This window comes from Syngnathus scovelli, chromosome 2 (genome assembly GCF_024217435.2).
Source record: "Syngnathus scovelli strain Florida chromosome 2, RoL_Ssco_1.2, whole genome shotgun sequence".
In the NCBI taxonomy this organism is placed as follows: domain Eukaryota; kingdom Metazoa; phylum Chordata; class Actinopteri; order Syngnathiformes; family Syngnathidae; genus Syngnathus; species Syngnathus scovelli.
Window position 1 is genome coordinate 10,195,319 of NC_090848.1, and position 19,149 is coordinate 10,214,467.

General features: G+C 46.3%; 3 protein-coding genes across 10 annotated transcripts; 2 read left to right on the forward strand and 1 right to left on the reverse strand.

Annotated features, from left to right (window-relative positions):
* Window positions 1-1,641: 1,641 nt before the first annotated feature.
* fbxo3 (F-box protein 3) lies at window positions 1,642-5,438 on the forward strand. The gene is made up of 12 exons (XM_049752817.1): window positions 1,642-1,807; window positions 2,444-2,533; window positions 2,856-3,019; window positions 3,196-3,310; window positions 3,402-3,606; window positions 3,689-3,734; window positions 3,810-3,894; window positions 4,038-4,160; window positions 4,226-4,341; window positions 4,418-4,525; window positions 4,602-4,681; window positions 4,757-5,438. Exons 1-12 carry the CDS (start codon window positions 1,722-1,724, stop codon window positions 4,862-4,864), a joined length of 1,326 nt encoding a protein of 441 aa, XP_049608774.1. The 5' UTR covers window positions 1,642-1,721; the 3' UTR covers window positions 4,865-5,438.
* Window positions 5,439-5,602: 164 nt separating this feature from the next.
* On the reverse strand, window positions 5,603-8,256 carry LOC125988056 (zinc finger protein Xfin). Its single transcript, XM_049752823.2, has 3 exons — window positions 8,167-8,256; window positions 6,536-7,453; window positions 5,603-6,468 (listed from the first exon to the last, which is right to left on the reverse strand). The coding sequence occupies exons 2-3, from the start codon at window positions 7,449-7,451 to the stop codon at window positions 6,104-6,106; spliced, it is 1,281 nt and encodes a 426-aa protein (XP_049608780.1). The 5' UTR covers window positions 7,452-7,453; window positions 8,167-8,256; the 3' UTR covers window positions 5,603-6,103.
* A 107-nt stretch (window positions 8,257-8,363) lies between these two features.
* On the forward strand, window positions 8,364-19,120 carry nhsl1a (NHS-like 1a). 8 transcript variants are annotated; one of them, XM_049752775.2, is made up of 11 exons: window positions 8,364-9,627; window positions 11,925-12,032; window positions 12,450-12,595; window positions 12,769-12,843; window positions 13,261-13,489; window positions 13,686-13,823; window positions 13,922-14,199; window positions 14,520-17,307; window positions 17,397-17,448; window positions 17,529-17,562; window positions 17,798-17,936. In XM_049752775.2, exons 1-10 carry the CDS (start codon window positions 9,015-9,017, stop codon window positions 17,554-17,556), a joined length of 4,455 nt encoding a protein of 1,484 aa, XP_049608732.1. In that variant the 5' UTR covers window positions 8,364-9,014; the 3' UTR covers window positions 17,557-17,562; window positions 17,798-17,936. The 8 variants fall into 8 exon arrangements, with proteins under 8 accessions (XP_049608732.1, XP_049608734.1, XP_049608726.1 ...); XM_049752777.2 differs by having other exon boundaries at window positions 17,532-17,562; XM_049752769.2 differs by lacking the exon at window positions 17,529-17,562 and having other exon boundaries at window positions 17,798-19,120.
* Window positions 19,121-19,149: the final 29 nt, after the last annotated feature.

Here is a 19,149-nt window from a genome sequence, read left to right on the forward strand (position 1 = left end):
ATACCGGACGCCATATTTCCTTATCTCATTTGAATTAATCTGAATGTAGGTTTTCCTTTTATGTTTAAAATAACTTGAAGCTCCAGGATATTGCACTGTAGCCTGGCCAATGCCAGAACCCAGTTTGATCCAGTTTGAAATGTATCCCAGTTGTGTCATACTAGCCATGTCCTAGCTAACGCTAAGCTAGTTCATCCATTAGGTCTGGCTTCCATCTTGGCTCTTGACTTTGTTTCGTTTGTAGTTAGAAGGCCAACACTGGCAAGATGGGTTTTATTGATTGACTGCTTAATATATTCAATATTTCCATACACACTCAATTATTTTCGGCCATCCAATCAAACCTAACATGGATGTAGCGTTCACACATGCGCACTCCTCACATAGAGAGGTCACACGTACGGAGACGTGAGTACCATCCAAACATTTCTCTCTGAAGATAAAAAGCTATGACCCGTTTTCACTTGAATCCGAGAATTCCGACTGTTTGTTTTCAATGGACAAAGAAATGTACGTGATAAACTGAGATACGGCCTGCATAATGATCTTAAACCTGCCGCCCCCATTCTGACATCACAGTGACCATTTTAAACTTTTGAAGTTCTTGAAGTACGCTCAGAGTAAAAGGATCAGCTTCGGAGGCTTTTCTTGTGTGCTTGTCTTCCATTTCTCTTCAAGTTACCGGGTGATCTAAATAATATAAAGAGCTTGGTGAAAATAAGATATTAAGTTGACGACTGTCTCTGTAGATTCTTTAGAACCTTATCAACTTTATCTTGCATGTCCGATTGACACACGCAAGAGCAAATATTGACGGGAAGAGGAGTGCATTCTGAGAGCAAAAGGCAGGCCTACACTTCATTCACATGGTTATGTTAGCGTTCAAAACTCACAGCATGAACATTTGGCCTGAGGCTACAAGACCCAAGATCATGAATCAGGAATAGTAAAGTAGTTAGCTTCACACCTAAGAGATTTTTGTTCTGATCTTCCATTTATATGCTTCTTAGGTTAACTGAAGACTTTACTTTGTCAATAGATGTGAATGGTTATGTTGCCAGCAGTTGATCTGCGGGAAATTCAGGTGTAACTTTTCACTTGTTACTAACCAATGTAGCTTTTTACTTAGTTCACAAAATTAGCAAATGGGAGCTTGTTGTCTTGATAGCACAAAAATGAAGCTAACGCTTGGTTTGAAAAACATCATGCAATATGAAATACACAAGATGTAATTTCTTTTTTTTTTTCTTTTTACCTAATTTTTTTGTTTTGCTACTCAGTTCACCACATTATCACAGCTATGACAACATGTTTTAATAGTATGTGCGTCAAGATAAGAGCTGCACGTTAAGAAAAAAAAACATGTGGCATGAGATTCTCAGTACAAAATGACCATGATGTCGTTTAATAGAAGAGGAAAAGCAGAAAGGTTTTATTCCAAATTATATTTAAAAATGTGTAAAATTGATTATACTTTATTATTATTTGCATTTACGTGTAGCGACTGTCCTTTTCTTCTTTTTAGTGCCGGTTTTGATATTTTAGCGGTTGAACTCAACCAGCACTACCTTTTTAAATACAGTACTATTACTTCGCCAGACACGTCTATCGTCTTGTTTGTTTATGTAGTGTTTCTATTGTCCAGACGGGGGAGACCTCGTACATTAAAAGTGGCAACGGTTGACTCGCGGCGGCGGAGAAGAAGAAAAAGATTGTCAACAATGGAGCCCCAGTTTCGGATCGAGTTGCTCCCTTCGGACCCGCTGCTGCACATATTGTCCTTCCTTGACTTTAGAGACTTGGTCAAGTAAGTATGTGATACCTAACGCTTTACACCGCCACTGCGCGTACTGATGACGTTTGTTCCCCCAAAACAAGCAGAAAGTGAAGAGGCCGAATGGCGCTAAGACGGCTAATAACAACAGATAGCATTTTCTCAGCCTACTAACAGAACCGATAGCGACAGCAGTTGTTTAACAGAATGGTTATGTCTAATAATAAGCTCTAGAAAACACGGAAGTGATGACAAACTTCTGAATGTCATTACATTTGACACCTGGTTACAGCTAACTACCATCAAGAGGTTTTGCACAAGTACTCACTCTTTTGAGGCAGTGTGTAAACATCTCAACTGCTTACATAAGTATAAAAGTTCTAAATACAATCTGACCTTATGGCCCACAACAAAAAAATACCGCACCTCATGTGCACTTAATTGTATAGCGTGATTGTATTGTATCATAATGTGAGATCATTTTGTGTTTCATCAAATAATAATAAATGGAATAACCCTGATAATATTAGATGGCTGCAGCCATATTCTGAAGCAAAGCAAAAATATACTGAATTATGACATCTGTATTTTGCTACTTCTCAGCACTGCTTATTAAAGTGAATGCAATTTTATTTATAATATGAGTTTGTATTTATGCTTGGTCTACAGCGTCAGTTCCACCAATAGGAGGCTGAATGAGTTGTCCAAACACAATCCGCTGTGGCGTACGTTGTGCTCCAAATACTGGCTGATCGCAGAGTAAGTCATTGTAGAAATGGACAATAGTACCTTTAAAAGGAAATCTATCTATCTATCTATCTATCTATCTATCTATCTATCTATCTATCTATCTATCTATCTATCTATCTATCGTTGCAAAAATCTCATTTAAAGGGACTTTTTATCCCCTCCAACAAATATCATCATTGACAATATGACATTTGAAAGAAGTCATTTCTTTGTTTTTTCTCTCTCGCTTTTGGCGTTTGTTTTATTTTTTTCTCATTCCACAAAAGCGTTGAAAGTGTTTGTGCGGCATTAACTGATTTGTGCTGTTGTTTAAATTTGCCTCATTGTTCAGAGATGAGCGGCTACAGAGCGGCCAGTCCTGGTTCAACCTCTTCAAGGAGTACTACGCTGACCTGGGCCGCTACATCCAGTACTACTCGGTGTTGAAGAGAGCCTGGGAACAGCTGACTACTTTCCTGCGGCAGAGATGTCCACGCATGATCGCGTCACTTAAAGGTAATGTCACCGCGGCATGATACTTTTTCAGTTTGCACATCTAATGTAGCACACTTAACATACGTACATAACCATCCATTCATTCTCTACCGTCATCAACAACGGCTTACTGTAAATCCACTCGCAGTGATTGTCTGTCTAGTTTACTAATGGTTTATATTTGTTTTGGTGTCCAGAAGGTGCCACGGAGGCAGAGCTGTCTAGCGTAGAGGCTCAGATCGGCTACAACCTTCCGGATGACTATCGTTGCTCATACCGCATCCACAATGGCCAGATGCTGGTCATCCCGGGGTCAGTATGTTCGTGACTGCGTGTTTTCCTATTTGTGTTTGGTGTGTGTGTGCGTCTGCGTGTGCCTCCTCATGCCTTTGTGTCCTCTTAGGCTGATGGGGAGCATGTCACTATCCAATCACTACCGTTCAGAAGTGCTGCTGGACGTGGAGACGGCGGCGGGGGGATTCCAGCAGAAGAAGGGGATGAGATGCTGCCTTCCGCTCACCTTCTGCTTCCATACGGGCCTCAGCCAATACATGGCCCTGGAGCACGTCGAAGGGCGACGCATGTTTGAGAGCTTCTACCCCTGCCCTGTTTGTATTTCATGCCCGCAGAAAGCCCTTGGAAGTGTTACCTCGCTGTCCCTTGTGTGACCATCACCTTTCTCTCTTCTAGGATCAGACAGCCCAGGATCCCTCAGTCGTAGACATGTTCATGACAGGTGGGTTGGCTGCCACATTTACTGGCATGTTCACCTAGTGTGCTGTTTTGTGAAAAAAGTGTCAATTGTGTTCAGGTTCCTCCTTTCTGGAGTGGTTCACCACCTATGTCAACAACGTGGTTATGGGGGAGTACCCGATCATCCGAGACCAGATCTTCAGGTACATGGTCTGGTGTTATTTGTAGAACTTGGGGTCTAAGCTCTGCTGCAAAGAGCACCTCCCCCCCCCATAGTTTTAAAACTCCACAATGTAGTGAAGCTTGACTGCAATTCATCAACCAATTGTGATGTCACTTCCTGCAGGTACGTGCACGATAAAAGCTGCGTGACAACCACCGGGGATATCACCGTATCTGTTTCGACCTCCTTCCTGCCTGAGCTCTCCTCCGTCCACCCGCCGCACTTTTTCTTCACCTACCGCATCAGGTAGTATTTGTTCGCTCCCACTCGCCACTGTTGCCATGCGCTGACCAGCCAAATGTGCCATTCAGAATAGAGATGGCGAGTGGCGCGCCGCCTGAGGTGGCCTGCCAACTGGACAGCCGCTACTGGAAAATCACCACGTCCGACGGCAATGTGGAGGAGGTGCAAGGGCCCGGCGTGGTCGGTACGCTGCTCACGCCGCCGTGCGGTTGACTCTGGTTGGACAAGGTGAGCGATTAAGGACGTGTGTATGTGAGCAGGGGAGTTTCCGGTCATGACGCCGGGAAAGGTTCACGAGTATGCCAGCTGCACAACCTTCTCCACGCCGTCGGAGTACATGGAAGGACACTATACCTTCCACCGACTTGGTAACGCAATTCTAAGAAGTTAGACTTCTAACATGCACTCCTGAAATGCTGCCCACATTTTTCTTTCTTGCCACAGACAACAAGGAAGTCTTCAACGTGGCAATCCCTCGCTTCCAGATGGTGTGCCCGCCATTCAGAGAGCCCACGTTGCAGACAGTGAGTTGACAGGGCGTGACACCGAGACAGCCAATGGAACATTTGTGAGAGCGGTCCCCTTCCTCTCTTCGTCAGGAGTCGAGCGATTATACGTCAAGCAAAGAAGATGAGGACGACTACGATGGTCTGAGGGGAATCAACATGGCCGCCCTGGAAGGAGCGTGGTGCCCCCGACACATCTGATGTTTGTGACGAGGCGTTGCTGTGGAAACCAGGTGGCTGGTCGGTTGTTGTTTTTATTGTCGGTGGGTTGTGGGCAAAGCCATTGGGACATTATCGCCTTGCAGCTTGTCTCATCTGCACAACTTCACGGCGCTTGTTTGACTTTTTCAAGAGAAGGCAGGCGATGGTGATGCCTCACTTTCAGTTTATATTTTCTGAACTCTTCAGCTGCCAGCGGCCTGAACAGAATTCTTTTTTAGCCGGCATATGCCGGTCTTTTTTTTTTGCAAGTGTGTGTGTGTGTGTGTGTGTGTGTGGGGGGGGGGGCGTTCCATCAATGCTTTAGTTTAATAGTAGTCTTTTATTACAGATTGGGGGTATTGTAAAGAGTGTGGTTTTAGTCTGAAGTCGCAGAACAAATGTTGAACTCAATCACTTCCTGTGGTGGCTTTAATCATGATGTTTCCACTTTTTGTTACCAGAAGCACAGTGAGGCCCATTTCTTGCAGTTTCTATGGTAAAGTGACATCACTTTGTGGCGGCTTTGTTTTTTGTTTGTGATGATTCAATAAATCTTCATTGCTGCTTCACCTTATCACGGACACCAGTCCGGCTGTATTCGACACAATTGCAAATTTTCTTTTAAAGAATTTCATTATTCAGTACTTGGATTTGCAATGACCAAAACATCTATTTCCATTTCCCTTACTTTCACTGGTACAACCAATTATTATACAAGATAAAATAATACACTACAAATCATTGAATACACTTTAATCAACCAGTTGTAGAAAAAAAAAAAAGCTGCTAAGTAAAGGAACGTTTTTGCGAATCAGTGGGCTAGTTGGATGTACAGTACTTTTTTTTTGCCATGTGTTCAGGCCTTCTCAAATACCAGGGGCACGTTAGGACACAATGTTGTACCAAGGTGTACTTATAACAAATTTATAGACAAATGAATATGACAAATATTTATAGCCGGGGCTTTCAACTGGTTTTGTCCAAACCATTATAACCAAGAAGCAACTCGGGGACCATTGCTTTGGCGGAATATTAATCAACACTTTGAACTGTAGTAATGAACAGAAATAACGTGGGAAGCCACAAATGTTAGAATTATTTTCTAATTCCAATTTTGCGCACCACCTGCAATACTCCCACGGACCACTAGAGGAACCACCGGTTGACAATCCCTGATTTATAGTCACTAGGGAGGCTGTGAGATATTTCCTTCTTCCTAAAAAATTGAGAAGCATTGTGTTAGAAAAACATGAGCTCGTCTTCATCCTCCGTCTCTTCAATCAGCCTCCGTGCTCTTTTCCTCCCAGCTCTCGTTTCCTTGGTCTCCTCTTTGACCATCACCACCTCTCTCCCCTCCTCGGGCATCACCAATCCCAGTCCCCATTCCCCTTCCTCGCGGGCAGTGCATCGACCGCAGTGTCTCCTGAAGCCGGCTAGGACGTGTGACCTGAAGCTGCAGAAGGGGCAGGCGTACCGTCCCGGCCGGTGAACTGCTCGGATGTGCTGCTGAAGTCGGCTGGGCAGGAAGAACGAGGAGTTGCAGTCTTTGCAGCTGTAGGGACGCGCCACGTTGTGGCGACGCACCACGTGACTGATGGCAAAACCTGCTCAAGAGATCAAGTTCCGGTAACGACCTTTTAACTAATGTGACATCATGAACTCTGGCCTCACCTTTCATTTTGGTCTTCCAGCCGCATATCACGCAGACGTAGCGATTGAAGCGAAAGTGGACCACTTTGGCCGTTGCCTCCATTTCCTCTTTGAGAAGGTCGACACTCAGCCCTTCTTCCTCCTCTTCCTCCATGCCGTTGCTCGGATTCCGTTTGGGCGTAAAGGTAGAGGTCGAAGCGCCGTTGTCTTGTCTGATCCTCTGGGAAGCAAATTCCCTCGGGATCCTGTGTTTGCGCACCACGTGGGTAATGGCCGCCCCTTTCAGTTTGTTTTTCCACACGCCGCAAATCAGGCATTGATACATTGCGCCGTCAAAGAGCAACACGCATTCATCCACGTCGCAGATCTTTCTCTCTGACATGCTGTCTTCATCCTTCACCTCCTCCCCGCTGTTGAGTCTCTGAGGAGTTGCCTCCTCCTCATTGGTGTCCTTCAGATCCTCGTCTACTTCCTTAACGTTATCTATTTCCTTCACTTCCTCATCTACTTCCTTAACTTCCTCATCTATTTCTTTTACTTCCTCATCTACTTCCATATCTTCCTTGTCTGCTTCCTTTACTTCCTCATCTGCTTCCTTGTCCCCTTTTTTACTCCCGTTGTACTCCGCGTCGGTTCCTCGCTCCGCCGCCACCGTCTCGTCCAAGCAGTGCTTAGTGATGATGTGCTGGTACAGTTTAGTGAAGTCGCGGGTGGTGAAAAAGCACTCGGCACAGTGGAACAGTTGGGCATAGCTCTGGTACATCAAGATGTTGCCGAGGCGACCCACCGCCACACTGTCCAAGTAGGTGGGATGGGCGGAGGCCATGTGGGACAGCTGATAGGCGTGACTTTTGGCAAAATTACCACAGAGCGGACACTGGAGATGGCTAGCCATACCACCTCCCGCTTGCCCTTGAGTCTGTTTGACGACTGACATGACTGCAGGGAGATACAGAAAGCTGTTTCAACATTTATTCCATATCCTATTAGTGCACTGCATCATTCATGTACCAGTGCAACTTGTGGACATATGCATGCAATTCGCATTTGTCATCTGGAAGACAATCAAGGACACATTAAGAACATAACGAGAACTGCGTTTTTTCGCCTTCGTAATATGATTACATGATTGGTTCAAAGAGGGTGTGCACGCTAACGCAACCACATTATCTTGATTGTTTGTATTTACTTTTCTTTTTGAGGAGAGGGTTAATCTTGGTTTCATTCTTTTAACAGTATACATCAACAAAACTATGGGATTTGGAAAAGAGGATTGGGAAGATCCTAAAATATTAAATAATTATAACAGAACTAGGTATTCTTGTATTAATAAAGCCTTCATCGTCTAGTTCCGGGTCTAAGCTTGATCTGCTGACCCAAACAGAACACATTTGAATAACTAAATCACTGAAAAATAAATACATGAATGACGAATGAATAAATCCAAACAATTATTTTCCTTTTTCCAAAACAATGAGGCTAACGAAAGGCTAAATGTTGCTCGCTCTTTCACGTGCACGTTTTTAGGCTTCACTTCGATCGACCTGCAACTGTCGGAAGCTGTCACGGTGTAAAACCTATTGCTCAGTACGTGTAGGAGAATCTCAGCGCAAAAAACAATTCCATTTTTTCACAAAAGAACGCGTACTCACCGCTTCTGGCAACGAGCAGTGACGTCACGACTCGCCTCTAAACGACCAATCAGACTGTGTGTTTGTTGCTCTGCTGCGCTTTCGTCACATGTGCCAGAAGCGTCTTGTTTGTAATGCGCATGCAGGACTAGGCACGGGAATAACTTGCTAATTTGGCCCGCTAAACCATTCGGTCTCGCCGGCGAATGGTTTCCATAATTATGAGAATGTTTAAAGAAAAGCCTGACTCATAAATGCTAAGATTTTGGCCCTCTGACAAATGTAGTTGGTTACCTCTGGAGTAGAGGAAGTTAAAAACAAAAAACAAAAAAAAACTTAGTCCTCTCCTTGCTCAATGTATATTTTCACTTCATATTAGAGTACTAAACTGATGGATAATTAATTCATAGAATATGATGATCCCAAATGAAAGAAAACATGAGTATTGTGAAAGAGTAGGTAATATTGGGTACTTTGGGGTGTCCCTGATTTATGTACAAAGTACTCTCGCCACCTCGCTTTGATTTAACTTGACATAAGCGATGATTGATTTGGATGACAATGACTCATTCCAAACTCCAAAGAAGGAACGACCCAGGGTGAAATGAAGTTGGAGCAACATGTGTTCAGGTCAGCTACCATCTGCAGACCTGGATAATCCTCATTAGTAGATTAGCCACACACATGGGTGACACTCAGAGGACGATCCCATTTAGGTTCAGATTCTTCGGCGCTGGGGCAAGGTTGGACATGCCGCTTCCAACACGTTTTTAATTTTCATCTGACTCAAAATGTTAGTTTACTTTGAAGAAAGAAGTATCCTATATTGTACATTTTTTGACTAGCCCTTCTTCAGTGTTCATGGCAGGATGATTCCTTACGTTGAGTGTCTGGGTCGAGACGGAACGGGGAGCAGTGTGACGTCCCAGTGCTGGAATTCGGGACCTGATGAGGAGCAAGACCAGCTTCTTCCTCGGAAGATCACCCCGCTTCAGCCCAAGACAGAGGGCAGCCTTCGGCGACGTCTGCTGACGGCAAAAATCCACCAACACCATGAAGCCATTTGGGGACAAAATGCAGGGATGGTTGGCTGGCCACCCTCGGGTGATAAAAAGCCCCTCCTATCTCAACCGCAATATCCCAACCCCTGGTACGGCCAGCCCTGCGCGCCACAAGCCCGACTCCACACAGGTGTCCCCTCAGAGACTCACGGCAAACTGTTGTTTACTGAAGTCCATGGAAAGTACCCAGTGCACTCCCATCAGGTTCCCCGCCCTGCCCTCAGCCAGTGGCAACGGACTAGCTCGTGCCCTCCTAACCCAGAGCCTCGCCCCATCTACACCGCTCGGGACCCGTCTCCTTTCATCAGGGATCTAGAGGTGCCACCGCAGTACGGCTACCGGCCTAGCAAGAGGCACAAGAGCAAATTCTTCAGCTTCAAAAAGCACCAACGGAGGGAGGCCACCCCCCTTTTGCACAAAGGTATTCTGTCATGGTTCTGAGCAATAGATAAGCTGAAAAAGCATCCAAGCTACTGCGAAGCAACCACTTCTAAACATGGGCAGGCTTGTAGCCGCAGTCCCCAAACACTTGAAAACACTCCATACTAAAAATGAATGACGGAAGCCTTCACGATTTTAATAGACGTACCCTAAATCGCTGATTCAATGAAAAGTTATCACATGAAAAATATCTCTAAAAATTGTAGCTTAAATGCAAATCTATTGAATTTATAGTTAAATACCACGGACCTGCACAACCAAGTTGTCCTTTATGTAACCCTGTTTTGTTTGAGCTTGTATGTGTTTGCTAAGGATTAGCTGCAGCTCCATACGCCAAGCTAACAGCTCATTTTGCCGACAGATGGCTTTACCGCTGAACAGCTGTTACTTAGCAGCTTCACCTATGAGCCTCACATGCATGCCTTTGGACTCGGCAAAACCACACCAACAGTCGTCTCCAAAAGTAGTGGAACGCCAAGGTGCTTTTGTTTATGTTCTATACCGAACACGTTTGGGTTTCTGATCAATAAGTGACAAAAGTTCAAAATTTCAGTCCCAGATATTTACGGCCAGATGTAATATACTCAAGACAGAGCACATTTTGCTTTAAACCTCCCACTTCTCAAATGACTTGGGTGGCCAGAGGTTGGGTGTTTCCCCAGCCATTGTGACAATGTCACAGTGACCTTGAACAAAACACTGAAGCCCCAGTTACTCTTGATGATGTCAACATCAGGAAGCAGTGCAAAGTGACATTTAAATTTTTTCCGAGAACATTTTGATTCAGACCAGATTCCATTTGATCATTAAAATATACAGCCGGCCTGTACAAACTATGCAAACGGCCCTCTGGCCAGACTTTGGAAACACCAGATCTCCGAAGAAAGAATATAAGTGACCGTGCATCAGCTTTACCGCTGTAACAAAGCGACCTACTTACTGTTCAATTATTACAACTAATTAAACGTGCACAGAAGAAAGACAAGCTGTCAGGCATCGAGACGCAATTAGTTGCTCCACTGGCCTCAATAGTTGGCACACTTCCCCCCGGAACCATTTAAGTCAGTGCCTCAAATTAAACGCGCTATTATCATTCACACCGCGGCTATCAAACTGAAGGCCCGGGGGCCAGATCTGGTCCACCGCATAAAATTATGTGGCCCACTAAAGCTAGCTACATGTTTCTTGCAGACTATCAACGCTCTTTTTATTTTGGTTGAATAAAGACACATTTATAATCATCTAATCCCGTCCAAAGATAAGAGGGACAATCGTGCATACTAGTGGGCCAAAATATGGTGAATGAGTCTGCTTGTGTTCAGATCAAAACACACTTCACAGAGGCGCACACAATACAGCTTAGACATAAATAATAATAAGCACACTGTTAATAATGCCTTTATCTTCAAAGACCTTGTGTGAGTGTGTGTCTGTGTGTGTGTGTGTTTCTTAAATAGCACATCTGCAATAGTGAGGATAACCTTTATCACTTGGTGACACACGAAGGGCACTCGTGCACGCTAGCTGACTGCCACTTTATTTGTGCTTGTGTGTGTGACAAAGGAGAGGGATAGAATAGAGAGAGCGAGAGAAAGAGAGAGCTGGAATAGAGAAAGGGGATTGCGAAAGAAGGAGAGATGAAAAACGAACATCATGAAACGCTAAAATCACCTTCAAGTGGTAATACTCCTACATAGTAACGCCTTGCGAGTTTGATGAGTAATTGTTACATGACTGAAAACTGCACATTTTGGAGTAACACGAGATGAGATAATAAGAGATGAGAAGATAGAAAGATTTGAGATTGAAGGAAGATAGACTGACTGATAGGGGGGGAAATGAAAGAGAGATAATAGACAGGACAGAGCTTAGTGAGGGAGGGTTAGGAAAGAGAGAGAGAGAGAGAGAGCGAGAGAAGACGAGAGGGCGATGAAGAGAAGTGTGAGGAGGATCGCCACTTTGCGCTGCAGTGTGTGCTGTGTGTGTGCTTGTGTGTGTACGGCCGCCTGCTGCGGTCGTGTGCGTGTGTGCATTGGCGGGATGGTCCTGATCGGTGCAGCTATTAAATGTGTCTTCAAGTATCTCAAAAAGAACACAGGTGAGTTAGTTCTCATCTTTGCATGCTTGGTTCTGTGCATGTGTGCGTACGGATACAGTAGCTTAACCACAAGGACATGTTCAGGTGCATAACATGCTGGTTACCATAGCAACCCTCTCAGTACCTTGTGTCAAGGTCCACTACAGACCCATGTCCTGATTTCCTCCTCCTGTCTGCAGCAAAGGACGGCGACTGCTGGTCCATTCACTACACTACCCAGAAACCCCAGCAGGGTCTGCTCTTCATCCCTGCAAAACGGCAACACAGTAGCGCCGAGGACTTGCAAGGTCAGAGTCAAGACTGAACATATCAATGGGCAGGAAAAGCTGTGCGACAAGGTCATAGGGGTTAAGAGGTCGTTTTGCAGTTACAGTAACACCTTGAGATATGAGCTAAATTTATTCTGTGGCCATAATGTATCTCAAAACACTTGTATCTCATTGACAAGATGGCCACAGCTCCTCAGTAAGCCACCGTAGTCATTCTTCACAGAAGATAAATAATATATACCAGTGAGGATTGTTAAATGATGCCTCGTCTGTCTTCATATGTAGCTCCACTATATGTGGAATAAAAAAATAAAATGGATGTTGATTAAAAGTGAATGTGGTAAATGAAGTCAAAAACATCACAAATCTCAAAACGGCCTAGAACATACAGACAAAGACTTTGGACAGCAAAATGTTTTGTTTTGTTTTGTGTAGCCTCGAGCAGAGTGACTCAGCATGGAGACAGCAAAGCGACCACCTCTCTGCTCTGCACCCCAAGCCCCACCTCCTGCGCATCCCCGGGACTCCGGCAGCCAGAGGGCAATGTGCACAGGCGATGGAGAGACAAAAGCAGGAAGGTGGTGAGAGCCTCAGAAATATTTGACATAAATGAGCTTTTGAACTTGACGTCATCACGATTGAATTAAAGCTCTAACTTACTATTAAATTGAGCACAAATGTTTACAACTTCAATTTGAAAGTCTCTGCTGTAGTCGTCTCACTGTCTCTTCTGTTCGCCCTTCTGTCGCCTCAGAGGTCCACATTTTGGGACTTTCTCTCTCAGTCGTGCTTTTCTCTTTGTCTCGAGTGGTCAGTTTGGAGACAAAAGGTAAACATGGACCCCTAGACTAGACTAGAGTAGAAAAGTATCCTGACCCACAGATGTTCCTCCAACATACTAATTAACTGTGTATTTCAAAGGCAAACAACTCAGATTTTTCAGTGTATTCAGTTTTCGGGCCTTGAGCTTGATGCTAAACCAGATAATGGAACATCCATTGTTTATAAGCTTGAGCGTTTCACTTAGCCTGAGAATACCTCTTGACACATGCCTGGCCATTACAGCATCATTTTTCAGACATGTAATAATTGGACGAGGGAGAAAAAGATTACCAAGCTATGTCTACCCTGCTTAGAAGAGCTGCAAGATTTGAAGTAGATTTAAACTCGTCTTTGTGACTTCAGCCCTGGTAGATTGGACTAAGTTGGATATACTCAGGTGAATAAACCAAGGTACTGTTTCCAGTCCTCAGCCTCGTCGGAGGAAGATGAAGCGGTCAACCTCAACGACACGCGTCCTCTGACCCCACTCGTCCTCAACCCAATCGAGCTCACCTCCTGTTGGGACCTCTTTGCTTGTGAGGCGGAGCTCGGTGTGAAAGCAGAGTCGATCCCCCGACTCCCAACGCCGGAAGAGAAGATGAGGCAACAGGCAGACGCTGTCACAGCTGAAATCATTCCAATCAACATAACAGGTGGGAACTGGGCCTGGTCAAAAGGACATTTGGGCCAAACTCAAATTGAAATGACTTGGTGTTTGGGACCTGATGAGGTCTATTCCTTCCATTTAACCCAAACCTTGGTCCTCGTGAACACGCATTTCTAGAGGGAAAAACCGACAATGGGATTGAGCCTTAATCTAACAAGTTGTATCTTCAAACTCGGTGACAGGTCAGAGTTTTGATCGGCAAGCCAGCTTCCGAAAAGTGGCTTGCAACGCAGATTCCTTATCCCGCCGCCATCGCAATCCAACTCGCTGCATGACAGGCACTGGAAACCTTGTCGGTGTCGTTCATCAACAGGGTACAGGTAACGCTCTCAATTTGTGGAGAAGATGGCATTAGAACACATCTGTGTTTCCCAACTACAATCGGTTCCATAACATTTCTTCCTGTGTTCCACTTCAGATTCATCCGTGGATCAGTGCTTTACTGTATCTTCACATGGCCAACTGGAAGAGGAGGAGTCGGTCATGAAGAAGGGAGAGTCGCTGACGAGGAGGATCCGAGCACCGAGAGGGGAGGGGATATCCAGCCTCATGATGTCCCTTACCTCACCACGTTTCTCCTGCCCCTCTGAGGTCCGCAGCCTGCCCCGCATGACCAGCATCTCCTCTCTGGACTCGGACGCCAGCTATAACAGCGTCTCCTACAGGACACTCAGCGCCTCGTCATCCTGTTCCCAGGTCAGTTTCAACAAGCCTTCGTTCCCCTCAGCCAGGTGTAGGCAACTCTTGTCCTCGAGATCTGCTGTCCTGCCTGTGTTTGATGTTTCCGTCCTCCGACACACCTGGTTCAGATGATCAAGATTGTTTTCAGGCTTCTACGTAGCTTGCCGATGCCGAGCTAATCATTTGATTCAAGTGTGTCGGAGGAGGAACATTTTCAGGACAGTAGCTCTTGAGGACTTATCTTACTTGATAAGTAACTGAGCAGACAAGCTTCCCTTTGGGACAATGAAATTTGGATGAAGTGAACGTAACGAAGACTTTGTCCCCATCTGTAGGATTTCCCCAGTGATCTTCAGCCCCTGCTGCCCTCTCAGTGCCCTTCCCCTTCTCATCTCAGCACCTCTCCCTGTCCTCGGAAGTGGGGAAGGACTTGCTCGTGTGATCACGTTGGCCCGTCTCAAAACTGCCCTCAATACCGCTCCCCTTCCATTTTAATAGCAGATGCAGAGTCTCTGGATGGGAGGTCAACCCTTTCGCGCTGCCAGAGCCATTGTTCCCTCCAGCCCCCGTGTCGCACTGGAGACACCTGGAGCCCCATAAACCAAGAGACAAGTCCTGTTTCTGTCATTTCTTCTGCTTGCTCCTCCCCTTGTAACTTTGGCTCAGTGCGCTCAGATGTGACCTTGTCTTCCTCACAAAGTCAAACTAGCTTGTCCAGCACCTCCTCCTGCCGTAGCTTCTCCCTCCGCAAGGCCAAACGTCCGCCTCCGCCCCCTTTGCGCTCCGACTCCCTCCGGCGTCGAAGAAGCCGCAGCAAGCCATGTCGTTCGACATCCAGCCTTACTGTGGAGCATAGTCCTGGCGTACTAACGCCACCCTTGCAAGATCCCTGGGTGCCTCGGAACCATCCCAAACAACGGCAGAATGGGATCGACAATGGCACAATCGAACCTTTTGGTGTGGACCAACAGGCAGCTTCATCCAACAATCTCCGTCCAAGCCCTGGCTGCACTCTTGGCCTCAGCCCTGGTTCTTCGGTCTCAAAAGAAGCGGCCCGACTAGAGTGTCTCACTTCCCCCTCCAGTGGTTACTCCAGCCAGCCCAATACCTCGCTGATGGGCACCCCGCCAGGAGCCTTCGCTCGTTCTCAACCCCCCCCTTTCTTCTACCATTGTGGAACCTCCCTCCCCCTGTCTCCCAAAAAATCTAAATCCCACCCTCCAGGGAGAAGGTCCTCTCTCCTCTCCTCCTCTTTCTCCTCCACCTCTTCCTTGTCATCTTGCTCCTCCTCCAACTCCTCTGCAGAACGTACTCACGCTCCTCAACACTTGCTTCCAACCCCACCTCCTCCACCTCCACTCCCACCTCCTCTCCAAATGTTATCTGTTCATCCCACACCTCAGCTACCGTTCCTTCCTCCTCCCCCACCTCTCCCACCTTCTCTTCATCCTACCCCACATCTCCAACCGTCATCTCCTCTCCAACCATCATCCCATCATCTTAGTCCTCTGACACCTTCTTCTCTTCTTTCTGACACCCCTCATTCGGCATCTTCGCTTTTTCCTCTCCCTCCTCTTCCACCCTCATCTCTTCCTCCTCATCTCCCACCTTCTCATCCCCCACCTACCACTCCTCTGTCAGCTTCTCTTCCTCCTCCTCCACCCCCTCTTCCCCCGTCTCCTTCTCCTCTACCTTCCTCCCTTCCTCCTTCCCTCCCACAATCATCAACCCCTCCACCTCTCCCACCTTCCTTGGTCTCTCGACCCCCTCCTCCTCCATACTCCCATGCAGTCAAGCGTTCCTCCCATCACGCTACGCTGTTCTCCATGTCTCCCGCTGTCACCCACCCACCCGCTGCCGGGTTGCACCTGCCAGCGGGCCTTGACATGCCCCCAAATCACGTTGCGAAATGTTCAAAACTAGCGTCCTCCCCCGTTGTCACCGCACAGGCTTTGCGGAGCGTCAAACTTCGCTCCATTACCAACCCTGAAGAACCGAGCCCAAACAGCATTCTCGCCAAGGCAAAACTTTCAGACACTCCTTCGTTAGACGTTAATTCAAAACTACAACAACCTGGAATATTGCCTAGTTGTGTGGTGGTGTCCAGAGATGAGTCTATTTCTTTTCAAAAGCACACTGTGAACAAAGATGATCAATTCACAAAAGGCCATTCAGAGAATTCTCGTGTTTACGGCGGATTGATGACAAATCAGAGTCATGAGTGTTCCGGGCTGAAAATGTCTGATGTTCCTTCCGGGAAACAACAGAGCCATACCCAAGTGTTATCGGAAGCAGAGTTAACCGTGTCGCCAGACGGGCCACAACACGACAACCATCAAGTCATTCATGATTTAGTGTGCCAGCCATGTGAGAGTGTAAGTTTGAGGAAGAAGTCCATCCTTCCGAAGAAGCCCAATCTTGGCATTACGGGGGTGATAGCATCTCCAGAGGCCAGAGACGGGCCAAACGACGAGCGTGGCGGGGCGTCAGTCACATCTGATATTAGAAATCCGCAATGCTTCCCGGAAGCCAATGATCCCACCCAATGTGTCGTTGGACCCACAGATAACATGTTGCACGGTGACCCCTCATCAAGCAATAAGGGCTGCCATTCAGATGTTCTGCACTCCTTCAATGGCACCGCCTCCGAACCGTGGCGCGCTTTTGAGACTTTGACACATAGCACTTTAGCAGTCCAAATTGATGCTGGGACATCACTCCAGCAAGAAGTGGACAGACAATGTCACACAAGCATGATGAGGTCACTAGGAGAGGAGGAAGAAGAAGAAGACAAGGAGCAGAGAAAGACAACCATGAGCACCAAACATGACAAATCAAGAAAGAAGAGAAGAGCAGCGGGAAGGCGCCTGCTAATGATGTCATCGAGCAGGCTGTCTCCATCCTCTTCATCATCTTCATCCTCAGAGGAAGAGGATGAGGCACAGATAAGGGAGAGCAGTTTGTGTGCTCTCATCGGTCCGAGAAGCTGCTCCCTCAGCAGTCTGCTGTCAAGTGACAACCTGCATGCGGCCGTATCACTGGGTGACCTCCTTATAGAAGAGCCACAGGATGAACAGGCGGAGGTCGCGGCCAGGGAGATGGATGTCGCCCGGCGTTCCGAAGGTACGTTGCTCCCTGCAGTCATTGTTTAAAGCAAGCTGTGATGTCACTACGAGGCTTCTCTCGTGATGGTGCCGATGGCCTCTTCACAGGTGGCTCGACGGGACGCCGAACGACCGAGGACCTCTTCACCGTCATACACAGGTACACACGACAAACATGTACAAGCAGCACATGACGTGTCCAACAGGTTGACTCACGTGCTTGTTTTATCCCGCATGAAGCAGTGCATTATGGGAAGGAACAGCTTGATTGGCAGTAAGTGAAGGAGAGCAGCCGGAGTTTAGTTCCTGTAGACTTAGACTGGAGGTTTTAAAACCTTTGGGTACGACATAATTATTTGTTGTACTTTGAGCTTACGGACACCCCTGTTTGAGAACCTTAGATGTACCCTCAACATTCTAGTTAGCTTCTTCCCTCCTCTATCCTTGTGTAGCAAGAAAATGCAAGGACGCCATTCAAATGAAGTAAAATGTCCGTCCGTCTGTTTCAGGTCAAAGCGGAAGATGTTTGGACGAAGAGATTCTTCCAGTCTGACGTCAGCTGAGCACCGAGCTCGACCAACAGCGCAAACCTTTGTCACCCTTAAAGATAAAAGACGGTCGAAAAGTGAAAGCTTCAAGATGCTACTGCTGAGAAAGGGGAGCCGCTCGCAGTCGTCGTCCCGTCTATCGGCCGCCGAGCGACTTCGCGTAGCTGCCTCTCCCGCTGCTTCCGGCCCACTTCATGCCTGCATCCAAACCTCATGCTTGTGTACCGTTAACACTCAGCTGACTCTTGATGTGTCAGAGACACACCCGAACATGACCACGTCCTTGACCACGAGGCAAAGAGGCGCACACTTTGTTCCTTCCTCTCTTGCCACGCGACCTCGCCTGCACGCTGCACCCAGCCGCTCAGCGAGTCGGCGGTTACCTGCTCGCCGCCGCCATTTTTCTGCCCCAATGACTGCAATCCTTGAGAGGGAAGGAGAAGAGGAGTAAGACGCACACTACTCACCATTAATTTGGGACATTTGTTTTTTGCATGAAATCTCAGGATGAACATCTGTTATTTATCATCTGGTTCTTCAAGGTTAACAACACCTGTTGTGAATTTGACCAAAAAGCTTCTTGTTAGAAAGCAGCAATGTTTGAATTTTTTTTTTGAAACAGCAAAGAGCTGGACATATGGCATTCAAAGGTAGGTCAAATTAGATTGAGGTTTGTTGTGCATTTTTGTTTCATCCTGAAATTTTGCCCGAAAACCAAACTTCCTTTTATGTATCCCTAAAGTCTCAGAAGACTTGTAATCATGTCCCATCTTTATAAATCCTTTTTTTCCCTCTTTCTTACATCCACATTGACATGAGATCAATGTTTGAGCAACATAGGTAATATATAAAAATGTCATATAAGCCTGTTTTAGTTTCATTATGTGTAAACAACTCTCCAGCGTTTATCATCTGCTGTACTGTAGTGCAGGTGCACAAACTGAACCAGGGTGGAACCTCTGGCCATTGTAGTATCATGCTATTATAGTATAGTTTTAAAAAGCAATAAATGAGTGAACGACATGCAATGTGGTGAAAGGCGAAGAAGGTATGTAAAAATAAACTGAGCAAAAACATAGCTTTTCCCTCACAAGATGCGTGGTAACCACCAATCACAACTGAAACAACTTGAAGCATCTTCATTTTTTTTTGAAGAATTGTTGACTATCTGCCAAACTGCTACTTATTGTTGAGCAAGTTGAGTCTTCTGCCATCATGCTTGTGTTAAGTCTAGAATGAAACCCATTTTATGATTCAGTACAATAAATAATGATGCAAAACTGACATCTGTCTGTCTGTCTGTCTGTCTGTCT